The sequence below is a fragment of the Echinops telfairi genome, unplaced genomic scaffold, assembly GCF_000313985.2.
Source record: "Echinops telfairi isolate 266 unplaced genomic scaffold, ASM31398v2 ScPeMD7_25;HRSCAF=90, whole genome shotgun sequence".
Classification (NCBI taxonomy): Eukaryota; Metazoa; Chordata; class Mammalia; order Afrosoricida; family Tenrecidae; genus Echinops; species Echinops telfairi.
Window position 1 is genome coordinate 591,788 of NW_022103922.1, and position 16,227 is coordinate 608,014.

General features: G+C 64.2%; 4 protein-coding genes across 4 annotated transcripts in view; 3 read left to right on the top strand and 1 right to left on the bottom strand.

Moving 5' to 3' along the window:
* The window catches only part of TPRN (taperin), a 9,756-nt gene extending 5,880 nt beyond the window's left edge, over window positions 1-3,876 (top strand). Inside the window, exons 4-6 of the mRNA XM_030885308.2 lie at window positions 2,945-3,149; window positions 3,228-3,334; window positions 3,438-3,876. Of these exons, the coding sequence (XP_030741168.1) occupies window positions 2,945-3,149; window positions 3,228-3,334; window positions 3,438-3,500 (375 nt within the window). The 3' untranslated portion in view covers window positions 3,501-3,876. The remainder of the gene's footprint in view (window positions 1-2,944; window positions 3,150-3,227; window positions 3,335-3,437) is intronic.
* A 656-nt stretch (window positions 3,877-4,532) lies between these two features.
* On the bottom strand, window positions 4,533-5,852 carry SSNA1 (SS nuclear autoantigen 1). Its single transcript, XM_004714475.2, has 3 exons — window positions 5,766-5,852; window positions 5,246-5,445; window positions 4,533-5,029 (listed from the first exon to the last, which is right to left on the bottom strand). Exons 1-3 carry the CDS (start codon window positions 5,815-5,817, stop codon window positions 4,922-4,924), a joined length of 360 nt encoding a protein of 119 aa, XP_004714532.1. The 5' UTR covers window positions 5,818-5,852; the 3' UTR covers window positions 4,533-4,921.
* A 221-nt stretch (window positions 5,853-6,073) lies between these two features.
* Window positions 6,074-13,008, top strand: ANAPC2 (anaphase promoting complex subunit 2). The gene is made up of 13 exons (XM_004714427.3): window positions 6,074-6,190; window positions 6,477-7,099; window positions 9,053-9,185; window positions 9,739-9,913; window positions 10,130-10,249; window positions 10,400-10,517; window positions 10,616-10,797; window positions 11,257-11,398; window positions 11,570-11,645; window positions 11,759-11,962; window positions 12,049-12,178; window positions 12,291-12,526; window positions 12,697-13,008. The coding sequence occupies exons 1-13, from the start codon at window positions 6,074-6,076 to the stop codon at window positions 12,907-12,909; spliced, it is 2,469 nt and encodes an 822-aa protein (XP_004714484.1). The 3' UTR covers window positions 12,910-13,008.
* A 2,176-nt stretch (window positions 13,009-15,184) lies between these two features.
* Window positions 15,185-16,225, top strand: TMEM210 (transmembrane protein 210). The gene is made up of 4 exons (XM_004714476.2): window positions 15,185-15,269; window positions 15,422-15,557; window positions 15,681-15,719; window positions 15,826-16,225. The coding sequence occupies exons 1-4, from the start codon at window positions 15,185-15,187 to the stop codon at window positions 15,998-16,000; spliced, it is 435 nt and encodes a 144-aa protein (XP_004714533.1). The 3' UTR covers window positions 16,001-16,225.
* Window positions 16,226-16,227: the final 2 nt, after the last annotated feature.

Consider the following 16,227-nt stretch of genomic DNA (forward strand, 5'->3'; position numbering starts at 1 on the left):
TGCCCGGTACTGGTCTCTGTGCCAGCCTGGGGCTGGGGTCCAGGTGGATGCACGGGAGTGGTCTCTGTGCCAGCCTGGGGCTGGAGTCCATGACTGTCAGGGAGCTTGGTCTGCCTTCCTGCCTGGGGAAGCCCCACCTGGCCCAGCAGGGCCTGGCCTGGCGCAGGGGCAGGGGCAGTGCTGCCTGGTGGCGTGGAGCAGCACATGGGCCCATTTGGAGTGGATGTGGCATGGGGCAGGGCCGGCTCAGTACGTATGCCTCTCTCCTGAGTACCCTGCCCGTGGGCCATGGAGCTTGAGTGAGCACTGGGCAAGTGGGGTCACAGCAGGCCCTTCCCGCATGCCTTCTCTTGGGCTGCACAGTCCCAGGGCCCAAGCTGCCCTCCCTGGCCATGATATCCTTCCCGCTCCCTCCCCCAGAGGGTCTCAGATGGGGGTCTTTGGGGCTGGCGGATCCCTGCCTTTTCAAAGGTGGGTGATAGCAGTTCTCAGTGGCAGGGGCTGTGCCATGGAGAGCCCTGCGCTGAGAGGAGCCCAGCCCCTCCCTGCATCCCGTGAGCTTGGAGGCCTCTGGGATGAGGCTGGGGGTCACTGCTCACTGCCCTGAGAGACCCTCGATTCCCTCAATGCCTGCCCTTCTTCCCCTGCGGAGCCCTGTTCCTACCCACAGGGCATCACCACGGTATGCCCCCCACAGCCCAGTGCCCTTCCTGGTCTGGGCTCTCAGCCTGACTGCTGACCTTTAAACCCTCCCAGGCCCACTCTGGGCGCCCAGGTGCCACCCTCCCCTAAGTTCTTCCTGCTGATGTACCCTTCCTGAAGCCTCAGTCCCTGCCCAGGCAGCCACCTCTAGGGGCTTGGACCATGGTGCCCCATCTGGCTGAGGGCCTGGGGCTGGAGCCCCCATCTTCCAGCTCCTCCTGCAGGGTCCCTCCTGGTCTCTCTGGAGCCCAGCCAGCATGCCAATCCCCCAAGTCCCGGAGCTGGGGCTCTGACCTGGCAGGGGCTGTGTGTGGCACAGGCAGCAGCCACGAGGAAGGTGAAAGGAACCAGGTGGCCAGCTACTGCAGGTGGGGTTGGGGAGGAGGCTGGCGCCCCACCCACAGCTCAGAGCAGTGGAAAGTCATGATGGGTGTCCCCAGCAGGGGGCCCCCTGTGGGCTGACATGGCTAGACTGGGGGCTCAGTGTGCACCCTCCCACCCCCACCCCACCCCCGCCAGCCAGAGCAGTGGGCAAAGTCCCTGCTGGCAGGTGCAAGAAGGGCCAGGCCCAGCCGCACCCTCCTGCCCAGGCCCGCCCAGCTGTCTGAGTCACGGCTGTCCTGTGACCTACTGACCGGCCCCAGCAGGGGAGAGCTCAGGCTGGGAGACTTGGGGCCCACAGGCTGGGGCTTGGAGCCTGGGTGGGAGTGACCTGGCCCCCCAATCCTGCTCTGCCAGGCTGTGTCAGTCTCGGGCCATGTGCCCAGCCCCTTCAGCTGGCCCTGTGGGCGGGTCACGTGCACAGCAGCATAATAATCCACTCAGGGACTAGCACCCGGCCTCTCACAGACTCCTCGGCCGGCAGGGGGGGTGGACACAGCTCGGCTTCTTGGAGTCACAGGGCACAGTGCCTAGGAGGGAGGAGAGCCCCACATCTGAGGGGTGTTCAGGGACCCAGGACCCCATCCCCTCTGGGATGCATGCTGGGGCCTCAACTGGCCAGAGGGAACGCTCTTGGTGGGCTGGCGGGTAGGGCAGGGTGGGGCCTGGGTTGCCCTGTGCTGTGCTATGCTGGGTGGTTGGGAACACAGGGGACCTGGCTGTGTGGAGTTGGGCACTGCATGGGCACCTGTGACTGACAGCCTGCACTCCTTTCTGGGCCAAGCCCATGACCATGGGGGAGGGGACTCTGCTGCTGGCTAGCCTTGTGTCTCCCCAGGCCTGACAGGGCCCCCCAGCTGCTTCTTGCCTCCAGATAGAGCTCCATGCTCTGGAGGGTCCCTCCTGCCACGGCTCCTGCCTGGGGGTGGGTCCTTCCGGAGGAGGAGAGGAATTTGAGCTGGCGGTGGTGTCCTGTGCCCAGGTGGAGTTTAATATTTCGAACTCCAGCGGGGCCGCTCCCATCTGCTGCAGGTGAGCGGGCGGGCGGGCCTGCGGTGTATTCATTACCGACTAGCCGGCCAAGCCGGACCCACCAAGCAGGCCTGGGCGCTCTTGAGGGGAGGGGATCTGAGCCCCCAGGCCAGGAGGCTTTGGTGTGTGTGGGGGGCTGAGCCCCCAGGCCAGGAGGCTCTGGTGTCTGGTGTGCTCTGATGCTTGCTCCCACACTCCCCTCAGACTGGGAATAGGGGACAAGTCCTACTGCCTTGGTGGCCTGAGCCTTCTGCTAGCATCTGTCCCCCTCTGCTGAGGCTGGTGAGGAGCAGCTCAGCGAACTATGGGCTGGCTGTCAGGGCACCCTCCCAGGGCTGGCACGAGCATCTCTTGGGCCACAAGAGTACCAGGCCCTTGCTTGCCTCGGTGGCCCTGCTCAGCTGGGCAGGCAGGCTTGTCCAGGTGCCCAGCAAGCTTGGACATGAACTCGGCCTTAGGAGGGCCTCAGCCAACAGCTAGGGCTGCTGGGAGCCCGGGAGAGGGGGTGGTGGAGTCCCCAATGTGGTGGAGGTTTTGTGAGGGGGTAGGGCTCCGCCAGGAGCAGCTTCTGGACCTCTTGCCCTGAGCTACAGATCTGGATGGGGCTGGCTCCACAGTCCCATTGGGAAGGGGGGGGGTGCCTCATGATGGGGGGTGAGGCAGCCAGGCTGCCCAGGGTTTGGAATGGCTGGTGAGCAGGTGGGAGTGGCCAGGCTTTTGGCTCGCTGGAGGGGCTTTCTCTTGGACAGAGTGGACTGTTGGGTTCTGATGACTGGCCCTGACATCAGAAGCCCATAGAGGGACTGCTAACAGAGGTCTCTGTCCTCAGATGAAGATCTCCTTCAACGACAAGAGCCTGCAGACCACTTTCGAGTACCCCTCGGAGAGCTCCCTGCTGCGGGCGGAGGGGCTGGAGGAGGAGGAGGCAGACTCCGAGGGCTCGGGCTCGGAGGGTGCGGCTGGGGCAGCGGCTTTCACTCTCTTCCTGCCCAGGGCCACTTTGGTGCACAGCGAGGGGCCCGACAGCAGCTCAGGTGAGAGTCTGCTTAGGTGCACAGCTACTGTTAGACGAGCTGGGCCCCCCAGGCCCTCATGGCCCCATTCCACTGCAGCTCTGTCCAGTTACACTCCAAAGCACGCAGTGGCCTTCAGCAAGTGGCAGGAGCAGACAGCAGAGCCTGCACCTCGGGAGGTGGAGCCCTTCCTGAAGGAAGTCATGGTGAGCTGGCCCCCTTAGGGGCTGTGGGGGCAGGGCCTGCGAGTGGCCGGGGAGGGTGCCTTCCAGGTAGACCAACTCCAGTCACCTCTGCTGTCCCCCTCAGCTCACCCCTGCTGGCCAGAGTGACCTCTCTGACTTCCGCAGCGAGCCAGCCCTCTACTTCTGACCCTGCTTGGACGGCAGCTGGAGTCCTGCTTGGAGGTGGCACTGGGTTGTCCCCAGGGCCTGCCCTCACTGTGTCCCTACCCCTTGCCAGGCTACCCACCCCCACCCCCCAGCCTCACCGACTGCCAGAGCAGCCATGTGCTCAGGAACTGTGCTGGGACTCAACAGCTCTTGGGTCTGTGTGGGCCCCTTCCACCGTGAACAGGCTCCACAGGGGTGCTGCTGGACAGTGGCCCCGAGTGGACTCTGGCCCAGGTTGCCCCTGCCCTGCCCAGTGGCCCATGGTGGGCCTCCCAGCCCAGCCAGCACCCACGACCCCTTGAGCAGACAGGAAGCCCCTGGCAGGAGCCAACTCAATAAATAGCACTGATGACACACTCTGGATGGTCTGCTCATGGGGGCGGGGTGTCGGGGGAGGCTCACAGGTGGGTATCCATGCAGCTCGAGCCAGAGGTGCCCCGCCATCTTGCCCTGTACTGCCTCTCTCCCGAGTGCTGGGAACAACTGGTGTGCCACCACACCAGAGCTGGCAGCAGTCTGGGAGGATGCCCTGGGCCTGCATTCTGAGCTGGACCCACAGGGCTGTGCTGGGCAGACCAGGGCTGAGGGTGGTGGATTTATCTGCATGCCAGGGTAGGTGCCAGTGCCAGCAGGAGGACCCAAGGGTGAGAGGTGATGGGTGAGTGGACTCCCCAGCTGTACCCCACTGGAGAGCTGGTGGCCCAGACACTGTTTGGCCAGTGGGTTCAGGTGTCTGTTTCCCTCCCGGGGAGTTGGGGTGGGGGTAGGGGGTCACACCCCCTAGGGAACAAGAAGAATTGTGCCAGAGGGTGGGCCCAGCTATGCAGGAAGCAACAAGAGGGGCTCTGGGCATCCTCACCCTCCAGCCCTTAAAAGACACTGGGTTTCCGGTCAAGAAAACCACTTTAGGGCCTTTCTACCTGCTCTGCCCTCATGGCCAGGCAGCACCTTGAGGCTGGCTTGGGGATGGCAGGCAGCCCTGTGAGCTGGACACAGGCACAGGCCAGCACAATTCTTTTACAAGAAAGCCTTTATTCCCAGTCACGGGGCCGGGCCGGATGCTCTGAAGTTCAGCTCTGCGGTGATGCAGGGCCAACCACTCCCTCTCGGCTTGGCCCTGCTGGCCGAGGAAGGACTAAGGTGCTGAGTGAGGCAGGAGCCAGGGCCTCCCAGCAGCCCAGGGCCCCTGAGAGCCTGGCCCCCACCTAGGGAGACCCCACCAGGGAGCTGCCCTCTTCTCATCCAGGGCTGAGAGGCAGCAGCTGCCCTTTGGTCCTAGAGGCTGAGAGAGAAGGCAGCTGCCACCACAGAAAATGAGGGCACTTTATTAACAGGTTTCTGGGGCCATGTTGCCTGGCCCAGAGGGTGGGGGAGCAGGCCCCTGTCCCATCCATGGCCTCATCAGCCATCCTTGCCCCCGGTGGCCTTCTGCTCTGAGGCGGTGGCCTTGGTCAAGTTTCCAGCCTCTCTCTTCAGCACACTAAGCAGAGTCTGGGAACTTTCCAAGATCTGGGGCAAAGGAAATAGCTGGGCATTAGGGCATCCCTCTTGGGGTGGGGCGGGGCAGGGTAGAGGGGAGGGGATCAGGTAGTTGGGTCTACAGGTACCTCTGCCCCTTTACACACATGCATGCACTGGTGTGGGGCTCAGCCACCCTGCCCAGTGGAGGGGAGCAAAAACGTCTGTTCTGTGAAGCCCCCAGACGGCGGGTAGCCCGAGCCCCACCTTGAGGTAAGCCGCCTCTGTCTCTGCGATGGTGCGGTCAAACTCGTTGCGAGAGGCGATCTTGCGGGCCAGGTTCTCATTGACACGGGCCAGCTTCTCCGTCAGCTGCCTCACCTCGTTCTGCAGCCGCTGCTTCTCATCCTCCTCCTGCTGGATCTGGCGGCACAGCTCCTCCCGCTTCTGGCACAGTTCCTCGATGCCTGGGCACAGGAGGGAGAGCGGGTCCCCGCTGGGCCATCTTCCCGCCAAGTTGGCCCCAAGCCCCGCCTCTCTGGGCAGAAGGGTGCACGGAGCAACCGCGCTGGGTCCCGGAGACGGTTAGCGCTCTCTGGGCACCGGGCACCGCGCCCCGCCCCGCGTCCGCGCCCTCGGACAACAGGTGGGTCCCGATGTGAGGCCGTGCCTACTCCGGGCCCGGCAGACGCACGTAGGGACTCGGGACGGAGCCTGCCCGCGGCCGCGCGCACCGCCCGGTCCTCCTAACGGCGTCTTCGGCACCGCCGCGCGGGGAGCTGCTTACACTTGACCAGTTCGTTGTTGTAGTTCTGCAGCGCCGCTCCCTGCTGGCTCATCGTCGCCCGACGTCTGTGCCGCTGCTGCCGCCGCCGCCGTCGCTGCTGCCACCACGCGGGGTCCCAGCCCCACCAACCGCCGCGGCCGCCGGCGCCCTGCGATGACGCGCGCCGGCCGACGACGTCATCACCGCGTGCCTCTTACGTCATCCCGCCGCGCCGCGCCCGGGCACTGCTTCGTCGAAGCGCGCTGCGCTCGGCTGGTACGTCATCGGGCCGCGTTGGGCTGGGCCGACCTGGCCGCCGCGGGCTCCAGATGGCGGCGGAGGCAGGAGGGACGGAAGGCGACTGCGACCCCGCGCCGGGGCGGGAGCTGTTGGTGGCCTGGAGCACCGTGAGCACCGGGCTGGTGCCGCCGGCAGCGCTGGGGCTGGTGAGGCCCAGGAGAGACTGGGGGGCCCGCTCGCTCGTTCGGGGTCGCTTGGGGACGTCCACTTCCGCCCTCCGCCCGCCTCTGCGCTCCCTCCTCTCCACAGCCCAGCCGCTGTCGGCTCTCCTGCCAGCCCTCCCCTAGTGTCGACCGCAAATCCAAGTGCCTCAGACGAGCAGCAGCGGGGTCACCGCAGCTTCTCCCCTGCCCTTTCCCGCTCCCCCCCTCCCCCTCCATACCTTCCCCGCATGTGTCCCCTTCCCTTTGCTCACGGTAGTATGCACTGCAGGCGGCCTCTCGGACCAGCGGCGGGGTGCAGGCGAAGGAGGAAGAGCTCCGGGCGGCCGTGGAGGTTCTGCAGGGCCACGGTCTGCACTCGGTCCTGGAGGAGTGGTTTGTGGAGGTGCTGCAGAACGACTTGCAGGCCAACATCTCCCCCGAGTTTTGGAATGCCATCTCCCAGCGCAAGAACGCTGCAGATGAACCCCAGTGTCTCCTGCTGCTCCTGGACGCATTCGGCCTGCTGGAGAGTCGCCTGGATCCCTATCTGCGCAGCTTGGAGCTCCTGGAGAAATGGACTCGCCTGGGCCTGCTGATGGGCACTGGCGCCCAGGGGCTGCGGGAAAAAGTCCACACCATGTTGCGGGGCGTCCTGTTCTTTTCCACGCCCCGGGCCTTCCAGGAGATGGTTCAGCGCCTCTATGGACGCTTCCTGAGAGTGTACATGCAGAGCAAGAGGAAGGGGGATGGGGGCACAGACCCAGAACTGGAGGGGGAGTTGGACAGCCGGTATGCCCGCCGTCGTTACTACCGGCTCCTGCAGAGCCCGCTGTGCGCTGGATGTGGCAGCGACAAGCAGCAGTGCTGGTGCCGCCAGGCCCTGGAGCAGTTCCAGCAGCTCAGCCAGGTCCTGTGAGTACTCCAGCGAGCCCTGCTGCAGCTCCTCAGGGTGGCACCCTGGGGTCTGAGGACAGAGCTGGTGAGCTGGCCAGGGCCAGAGATGGGGTCCCCATGTTCTCTGTCCCAAGAGCCAGGGACATCCCTGAGGACAGGGACCTCCAGGTGTATCTTTCACCCTCACCCTGAGTTTGATGCACTGACACAAGGAGAGGCCTCCAGCCAGGTGACCCCAGCAGTTTTCTTTGTCGATCCCAGACTTGCAGACCATCCCTGCCTGGGAAGGACTGCCACGGCCCCTGTGGGAGGTGGTGGGCTGTGGACAGGTGTCACCATTTCCTCTCTGCACTATGTCACAGGGAGGCTGGCCAGCCCAGCAGTCAGGTGAGCAGGCAGATGTCCTCCATTCTCTGGAGGGAGCTGCTGTTAGCAGTAGCCAGGCACTACTGGGCGAGCCCTCCCTCCAGGTCCCAGAGGGTCTGGTGAGCAGGAGCCCGAGATGCGGCTGTCTGAGGAGTCCCACTGCCCCCTGCATCCCGCAGGTCCCCAGGCACTCTGCTGGGTGCGTCCCAATTGAAGGTGGCCTGGCCCCTGCTCCTAAGTCTGTCTCCCTAGACTAGGTTTGAGCCGGAGGCATTGTGGTGGCTCCTGTGTTTCCGTGGTGGGGGTGTTGCTGGTTGCTATGGTTCACGGTGACCCTGTGCACAGCAGGAGGAGACACTGCTCAGCCCCACACCATCCTCACAGTGGTTCTGATTGCAGTTGCTGCAGCTGCTCTGTCAGTCCATCTCCTTGAGGGAGTTATTCTTTTGCTGCCCCTCCACTTTCCCTTCTCCAGGGACTGGTCTCGCCTGACATGTCCAAAGTGTGAGACAACGGCTGCTGTCTTTGCTTCTAAGGATCACTGTGGTTGTAGTTTTGAGGAAGATTTGTTTGCTCCTGGTACTTTCAGTATTCTCCGCCAGCACCCAGACTCAAATGTGTCCCTTGTGTTCAGTCTGCCCTATTCATTGCTTAAGCTCTGCATGCAGATGAGGCAGCTGTGAAAAGACCATGGTCTGGGCCCAGGGCACCGTGACCTTCAAAGCCGTACCTGACTCTTCAAAATGTGAATGAGGTCTCGTGCAGCAGGGTTACCCACACAGTACATCTTTTGGCTTCCTGACCGCTGCTTCCACGAGTATTGATTGCCGGCCCAAATAAGGCAAAATCCTTGACAACTTCAACCCTATTCCCATTTATCATGATGCTACCTGTCGACCCAGTTGTGAGGATGTTGTGATGCACACTGAAGGCTGCCGTCCTCGATCTTCATCAGCAACTGCTTTAAGTCCTCTTCGCTTCAGCAAGCGCGGCTGTGTCACCTGCACATCACAGGCCGTTAACAAACCTCCTTCTCACCCTGGTGCCATGTTCGTCTTCACGTAGTCCACCTTCTCAGGTTATCTGCTCAGCACACAAAGTAGCGTGAATAAGTATGGTCGGCAAATATGACCCTGACACACACATCTCTTGGTTCTCAAATCATGGAGTGTTCCCTTGTTCTGTGTGCACAGCTGCCTCTTGATCCCTGTACAGGTCCCACGTGAGCCCAATGAAGTGTTCTGGAATTCCCCTTCTCCTCAAGGCTCCCAGTAGTTTGTTGGGATCCACACAGTGGAATGTCATGGCAAAGCCAACAGAGCACCAGTCAGGCTCTTCCTGGGTTTCTCTGCCCTCAGCCCAGAGCCATCTGCAGGGTCACGGCAACACGCATGTAGTTGCTTCCTCTGAGTTAGGACAGGGAGGTGGGCTGTGGGTCTCTGCTGGCCATCACACTTCTGGACGGCCCAGTGGCACCTTGCCCGGCGCGGCCTCAGCAGCCTTCCCATGGGGCCTCAGGCACGGCTGCGCCAGGAGGGCTGAGAGGGAGGTGTGCCCTGGTCCCGGCCGGGGCGCTCTGTCACGCTCCGTGTGCTTGCCACCCAGACACAGGCTCAGTCTGCTGGAGCGAGTGTGTGCCGAGGCTGTGACCACCACGCTGCACCAGGTGACCCGCGAGAGGATGGAGGACCGCTGCCGCGGGGAGTATGAACGCTCCTTCCTGCGGGAGTTCCACAAGGTGAGAGGGCCCTGCCCCGGGCTCTGCCCCCCAGGCCCTACAGGATCCCTGCCCCTTCTCCCAGCGCACCAGGCTTCAGTGGGCTGGGAGCCCAAGAGTGGCTAAGCAGCAGTGTGGCCTGACCCTCCAGACAGGGACGGGCAGCTCCCCCTCTTTTTGCTGCCTGCCCTGAGTGTGGGCTCCAGGGCCCCCCCCAGACATTGATCCCTGGAGCCAGCACAACAGAAGAGAAGAGTTTGGGTGAGGGAACGGAAGGGCAGCGTCTGGCAAGGTGGGCTTGTGGGGCTGGTCTGGAGCGAGCGAACAGCTGGGACTATTTCCCCATCCCCCAATTCCACCTGCCATTGCCAAGGGCCCATCCCCCCGCCCCCGAGAACAAAGGTGAGCATGAGAGAAGTCAAAGTGGTCCTGTGTGGGCATGATGAGCTGGCCCCGGGTGCTGGCAGGGTGGGACTTCCCGGCATCCCCCCTGCGGTTCCACTTTGGAGCAGACACCCGGGGTGGAGGGACGTGCTCCCTGAGCCCCAGGCCCATGCCTGTGCCCACCCCACAGTGGATCGAGAGGATGGTTGGCTGGCTCGGCAAGGTGTTCCTGCAGGAGGGCCCTGCGAGGCCCACGCCCCCTGAGGCCAGCACCACGCTGCGCCGCTGGCGGTGCCACCTACAGAGGTTCTTCTACCGCACTTACGCCGGCTTGCGGGTGGAGGAGCTCTTCAGCATCGTCCGAGGTCCGCCTGCCCTGCCTCCCTCCCTCCCTTCCTCCCTGCCTGCCTGCCTGAGGCCTCCTCTACCCACTGCCACCTCCCCAGTCCTCGTCCACCTGTATCGGGTCTCCTTGTCTGTCTAGGAGCGGTTGGGCTTGTGGGAGGCTGCTCAGCAAAGCTTGGTGGCCCCTTGCCCACATATGGTGTCCCGTGTCCGCCATGGGGATGCCCTGCTTGCAGACTTCCCAGACTCCCGGCCGGCAGTGGAGGACCTCAGGTACTGCCTGGAGAGGACCAACCAGAGGCAGCAGCTGCTTGACTCGCTCAGAGCAGCCCTGGAGACGCGGCTCCTGCACCCAGGTGCTGTCCCCAACCATGGCTCTGCTCTGCCCTGCCCCGAAGCACTGACAGCATGGGGGGCGTGGCCTTAAGAACCTCCTGTGAGCCAGGACTGCTGCCCCGGGACTGGCAGGTGTGGCTGTCTGGCTGTGAGCGCCCCTGTTGCCTCAGGTGTGAACACGTGCGACATCATCACGCTCTACATCTCGGCCATCAAGGCGCTGCGTGTGCTGGACCCCTCCATGGTCCTCCTGGAGGTGGCCTGTGAGCCCGTGCGCCGCTACCTCAGGTGAGCTGCCCCTGGGACCCGGACCCCAGCCTCCCTTGTGTGCCGACTTGGCAGCGGGCAGCCCCTGGGCTTGAGTTGTGCACATGCTCACCCTGCAGGACGCGGGAGGACACAGTGCGGCAGATTGTGGCTGGGCTCACTGGGGACTCTGACGGCACTGGGGACCTAGCCGTCGAGCTGTCCAAGACGGACCCCACGAGCCTAGAGACTGGCCAGGACAGTGAGGATGACTCCGGGGAGCCTGAGGACTGGGTCCCTGACCCCGTGGATGCTGACCCAGGTCCGCTCACCACCCACCCCTCTACCAGCTGGCATGGCCCTGGGAGCTGGGGGCTGTGACGCTGGGGACTGGGAGCCTGTGGAGCTGGGGGCTGTGCTGTGGGGTGGGGTGGGGGTTGGGGGCTATGGGCTGTGTTGGGAGCTGTGCTGTGGGATGGGGCTGTGTGGGCTGCATTGCCATGTACTGGGCCAGCCCCGACCGCAGGTGCTCAGAGTGGCACCACCATGTTTGTTCACTGTCGGGAGAGGCTTGCTGGGTGGGCACTGGGCGTTTGCAGACAGCTGCTTGGGTGCAGGGGTTGGCTTCTGAATGGCCTGCACCTGCCCAAATGGAGTCACTGAAAGGTCACCCCCAAAAAAGGACCCTGTGGTTGGGAGCGCCCTGTGAGCAGGCTGGGTCCTGGCCACAGCAAGGTGCGGGCAGGTGGCACGGAGGGTCAGTGTTGTGTTGTGACCCCAGGAAAGTCGAGCTCACGGCGGCGCTCCTCGGACATCATCAGTCTGCTGGTCAGCATCTACGGCAGCAAGGACCTCTTCATCAACGAGTACCGCTCCCTGCTGGCCGACCGGCTCCTGCACCAGTTCAGCTTCAGCCCTGAGCGGTGAGCGGCCGCCGCTGGCCTCAGCCTCAGCCAGACCCCCACCCGTGAGCCACAGAGGCCCAGCATGGCCAGGCTAAGCTGGTGGGAGGCTGGCCGAGGCTGTAGGTGGGGAGGTGGGTGTAGGGCCTGAACCAGCGGGCGTCCTCACCCCAGAGAGGCTGCCCCTTCCAGGGAGATCCGGAACGTGGAGCTGCTGAAGCTGCGCTTTGGAGAGGCACCCATGCACTTCTGCGAGGTCATGCTGAAGGTGAGGGCCACCCCGCAGCACCCCCCAACCCGGCCTGCCCCCGCCCCAGCTCTGCCTCTGGGCCCTTCCTGGTCCAGCCCCTGGTGATGTGCCCGCCCTGTGTGTGCCCTCAGGACATGGCCGACTCCCGACGCATCAACGCCAACATCCGCGAGGAGGATGAGAAGCGTCCCGCCGAGCAGCAGCCCCCCTTCGGGGTCTACGCGGTCATCCTGTCCAGCGAGTTCTGGCCGCCTTTCAAGGATGAGAAGCTGGAGGTCCCCGAGGACATCCAGGAGGCCCTGGACGTCTACTGCAAGAAGTACGAGAAGCTGAAGGTACTGCCTGCGGTTGGCCTGGCAGCTGTGTGTGTTGGGGGGGACTGCCCCACAGCCAGGTGTGTGGCTGACCCTGACCCCCGCAGGCCATGCGGACCCTCAGCTGGAAGCACACGCTGGGCCTGGTGACCATGGACGTGGAACTGACCGACCGCACGCTGTCCGTGGCTGTGACACCTGTGCAGGCTGTGATCCTGCTGCACTTCCAGGACCGAGGTGAGCCCCCAACACTCCAGGCTGGGCCAGCAGGGCTGGGGCTGGAGGGGAGTGGAGCCAGGAGGGGCAGGCCTGGCCCACCTGCCCCAGCGTCCCTGCTGCCCGCACCCAGCCAGCTGGAGCCTGGAGGAGCTGAGCAAGGCGGCGAAGATGCCGGCGGCACTGCTGCGGCGGCGGATGGCGGTGTGGCTCCAGCAGGGCGTGCTGCGGGAGGAGCCTCCTGGCACCTTCTCCGTCATCGAGGAAGAGCGGCCCCAGGACCGCGACAACATGGTGCTGATGGACAGTGATGACGAGAGCGACTCGGGCATGGCCTCCCAGGCTGACCAGAAGGAGGAGGAGCTGCTGGTGCGAGGGCCAGGAGGGTGTGGGGGAGTCTGTGTGCAGGGTGGGGAGGGAGGGCCCAGGGGACCGGGAGGGTCCAGGGACCAGTAGTCTGTGGGGTGAGGTCCTCAGGTCAGAGGGGAGGTTACCGCAGTGTGGCGCCAACACCCCGTGTCTCTCGCTTCTCTGCCCAGCTCTTCTGGACCTACATCCAAGCCATGCTGACCAACCTGGAGAGCCTGTCCCTGGAGCGCATCTACAGCATGCTGCGCATGTTCGTGATGACCGGCCCAGCGCTGGCCGAGATCGACCTGCAGGAGCTCCAGGGCTACCTGCAGAAGAAGGTGCGTGACCACCAGCTCATCTACTCAGCCGGGGTCTACCGCCTGCCCAAGAACTGCAGCTGACAGCCGTCTACACACGCCTGTGCACCCCCGCATCCACACACACACGCCCATGTAGGCGCTGCCTCTACAAATTAAAACCTGTTGGCTCCTTGCCCCCTCCCTGGCTTGGCGACTTTCTGGGGTGGGCCCTGGGAAGGAGGGTGCACTGGGGCCCTGGAGAGCAGCCCTCACAGTGCAGGCAGAGAAGGGGCGATGCAGGCATGGGGGTGAGGGGCAGGTCAGGCCCGGGCACCCTGGCCGTGACAGGCATTAACTCGTATGTGGATCCTACGGGGAGAGCCTGAGCCTGGGCCAGATGGAGGTTCACACGGTGGCAGCTTACCTGCTGGGAACATACATTTCTTCCGGATCCCAGGCACCCCTTACTCTGTCTGCAAACCTCGTTCAGCCAACACTGCCTACCTGCACGAGGGGATGGGAGGACGGACGGTGCCTCTGCCACAACCCGGGTGGCAACACATAAAACCCCGCGGTGCAGAGAGCAGGGCGGACCCTTGGGAAAGAATCCATACGCAGGACTTCCTCAATGTCCCCTAAGACCCGAGGGCAGGGCCAGTGGGCAGGATATGCCTGGTAGTCACTCCCCCTCCATGCCGGGTGGCCTGGCCTGTGGTTCTGGCCGAGCACACCAGGAGGCGCCGCCGGACTGTTAGGCTGCTCGCTACCTGCAGGGCCCCTGGCCTCGTTCTCACCTGTGAGCCCAGCGGGCAGCAGGGGATGGGGCACTGCGGCTTCCAGTGAGGCCGCAATTCTGAGCCCAGGACTCCAACTTGGGTAGCAAGAGGACCCAGTGTCTGTCCACCTTCTATCTTGCCTTCGTGTCTGTCTTGCCTTCACAAGGGCCACACTAGACACGTGCCTTCAAGAAAGGTGGGCAGCTCCCACAGAAGCACGCTCAGCCCAATACTCATGGGCCTAGGCCAGGCTGGCCACTAGGGGGAAGGGAGCTGGGAGGCCGTGACCCCTGGACTGGGTCTGCAACACCTCGCTCCTCTCTGGGCCTCCCTGGCTACTGTGTGCCCTCCCTATTGGGGAACCTGGCAAGCCGCTGCCTCCTTTCTGTTCCTCAGGCTCCCCTGTCCCCAGCCTTCCTGCAAGTCAGAGGCCAGCACAATCCCTGGGCGGAGTGCCCACCGTCCTCTTTAGGACAAAACCTGCCAAACAGGCTTGGCAAGGGGCAGCGCCAGCCTCTAGCTTGGGCACACCTGCCCCAGGCCCCTGTGGACCTGCTTTTCAAACATGAACCCAAAAGGTGACCTTCCAAACCAGGGCTTGCCTCAGGTCCCAGCACACAGGTTGAGGCTGGGGCCCGCGGCAGAGGTGCCACCTGTGTCAGCAGTGGGGTCCCCAGGCTGAGCCCCCACCCTGGTGGCCTGAGGGGCTGCTGCTTTGGCAGGAGGCCGGGCAGCCTCCTCCGGAGCCTGGGCGTGCCTTCCTGTGGCCTCTGGTTTGCTCGGCAGGTTTGGGGCAGGAGGGCCCCTGCTGCGGGGGTGGGAGGGTAGGCAGGACAACCCAAGGTGGTGAGGGAGGGGACTTGGCATCCCGGCCAGTAACAACAAACTCCAGGAGGTGGCCAAGGTCCCTTTCAAGCTAGTGTCCCCTCTCCTGGTTGGCAAGAGCTGGGCGAGGGTGGGGTGGGGGAGGGTGGGCATATGGGCAGGATGGGGCGTGGAACCCCAGGGTGGGTGACTTCAGGGCAGAGACACAGATCGTCTGAAGGCCTGTTACTCTTATGTAACTTTAATGACATGTTTGTTAAGCAGGAGGGAGTCCCGGACAGACAGACGGCACCCGCAGCCACCTCTGGGCCACCTGTCTGGAAGGAGGGTTGCCGGTAGGGAGGCCTGTGGCTGGTATGCTGGGCGGCTCCCGGACCTCTTGGGGGTGATCTGTTCCGGAGGTGGGGCCTTGCATGGACACAGGCCTGGGGCCCATTGGATTTCACAGGTTGGGGGCCCCCCTCCAGGTCCACAAGCCCCTAACCCACTGCAGTCGCTCTTCTGGGGCAGGACAGAGGTGTGGACCTCAGCCCCACCCCCAGGGTCCCGGCGTGACCCTACCCCTTTTCTCAGCGATGCCCTCCGCTAACCTCAGTCTCGGCTGAGAGGTGGGCTCTCCGGGCCCTGCCTCATTCCAAGCTGCTTGCCAGACTCCAGGAGGTGACCCAGGCACCCTGGGCCCTGCCCCCACCCACTTTGCCTCACAGCGCCCACTGTGAGGTCAGCGCCTTCCGGAAAGTTCTGCCCACAGGTGTTCGTGGGGCTGGGGGCTGGACATGGCCCTGCCTCCCCAGCCCTCCTGCCTGGCAGGCAGCCCCCTCAGCTTGTTATGTCTGTCCCTCTTCCTCAAGCCCGCCACAGGTGCCTCCTCCCTCCCCCAACCCTAGGGCCCCATCCTCGCCCAGGAGGAGCAGGCTACGCTGAGGCCCATGCAGTGACCACCAGGGCTGGGGGAGGGCCTAGGGGTTCCCCCCACCATCAGTGACCACCTCACTGCCCACATCTGTCTGCAGCTGTGACCTACTGTGAGTGCAGCCTCGGCCTCAGCCGAGAGGCCCTCATTGCCCTGCTCGTAGTGCTGGCCGGGATCAGCGCGAGCTGCTTCTGCGCCCTGGTCTTCGTGGTGGTGGGCATCATGCGGGCCAAGTGGTGCGTGCCCTGGCTACCCCGCCTCGGTGCCTCCTGCCCAAGAGGCTCCTCTGGTTCCCAAGGAGGGAGGGATGTGAGGGCCTGAGTACAGCCTGGGACTCACCAGCCCTCTCTATCCCCCAGTGACTCTGACCCAAGTCCCCCTGGACATGAGGACAGCAGGTGAGTGGGCCTGGGCCGGGCAGTGGCTCCTGGTGGTGTCTGGATCGGGTTGCCTAGGCGCATCTGCCAGTGACCCCTGGCCACCTGACCACTGGTGTCCCGGCAGGTTGGGGGGTCACTATGGGATCCAGGAGGACCACATGGCCCTGCGCACAGTGCGTGTGGAGTCCCACCTCATGGACACTGAGCTGGAGGCTGCCATGCTGGATGATCAGAGCCTCGGGACCGACCCCATGGACCCTCTGGATGATATCCCTGCCCCGCCCCCTGAGCAGGACTGAGGCCGGCCCCAAAGCTGCTGGGAGAGGATTAAAGAGTATTTTGTGGTTCTGCGCTGTCCTCCCTGTGGCCGAGGGGAAGGGCCAGGCCTCATCACTCAAGTGCCCCACCTCCTGCTGTGGTCCCTCTGCACCTCAGGACGCTGTGTCCCCTGGAGTGGTTAGGAGCCCAGCCCAGCCCACCTCCAGCCAGGATGCGTGGCCACTCCAGGAGGCAGCTGGATGTGGCT

Excerpts from the sequence above, each read along its gene's own strand:
- SSNA1 (XM_004714475.2), bottom strand. The coding sequence starts at position 5,817 with ATGAGCCAGCAGGGAGCGGCGCTGCAGAACTACAACAACGAACTGGTC. Across the intron at positions 5,446-5,765 it reads CAACAACGAACTGGTCAAGT|GCATCGAGGAACTGTGCCAG; the intron begins GTAAGCAGCTCC and ends TCCTGTGCCCAG. Across the intron at positions 5,030-5,245 it reads CAGAGGCGGCTTACCTCAAG|ATCTTGGAAAGTTCCCAGAC; the intron begins GTGGGGCTCGGG and ends CCTTTGCCCCAG.
- ANAPC2 (XM_004714427.3), top strand. The coding sequence starts at position 6,074 with ATGGCGGCGGAGGCAGGAGGGACGGAAGGCGACTGCGACCCCGCGCCG. Across the intron at positions 10,250-10,399 it reads GACGCGGCTCCTGCACCCAG|GTGTGAACACGTGCGACATC; the intron begins GTGCTGTCCCCA and ends CTGTTGCCTCAG. Across the intron at positions 12,179-12,290 it reads GCTGCACTTCCAGGACCGAG|CCAGCTGGAGCCTGGAGGAG; the intron begins GTGAGCCCCCAA and ends GCCCGCACCCAG.
- TMEM210 (XM_004714476.2), top strand. The coding sequence starts at position 15,185 with ATGGCCCTGCCTCCCCAGCCCTCCTGCCTGGCAGGCAGCCCCCTCAGC. Across the intron at positions 15,558-15,680 it reads GGCATCATGCGGGCCAAGTG|TGACTCTGACCCAAGTCCCC; the intron begins GTGCGTGCCCTG and ends TCTATCCCCCAG. Across the intron at positions 15,720-15,825 it reads CCTGGACATGAGGACAGCAG|GTTGGGGGGTCACTATGGGA; the intron begins GTGAGTGGGCCT and ends GTGTCCCGGCAG.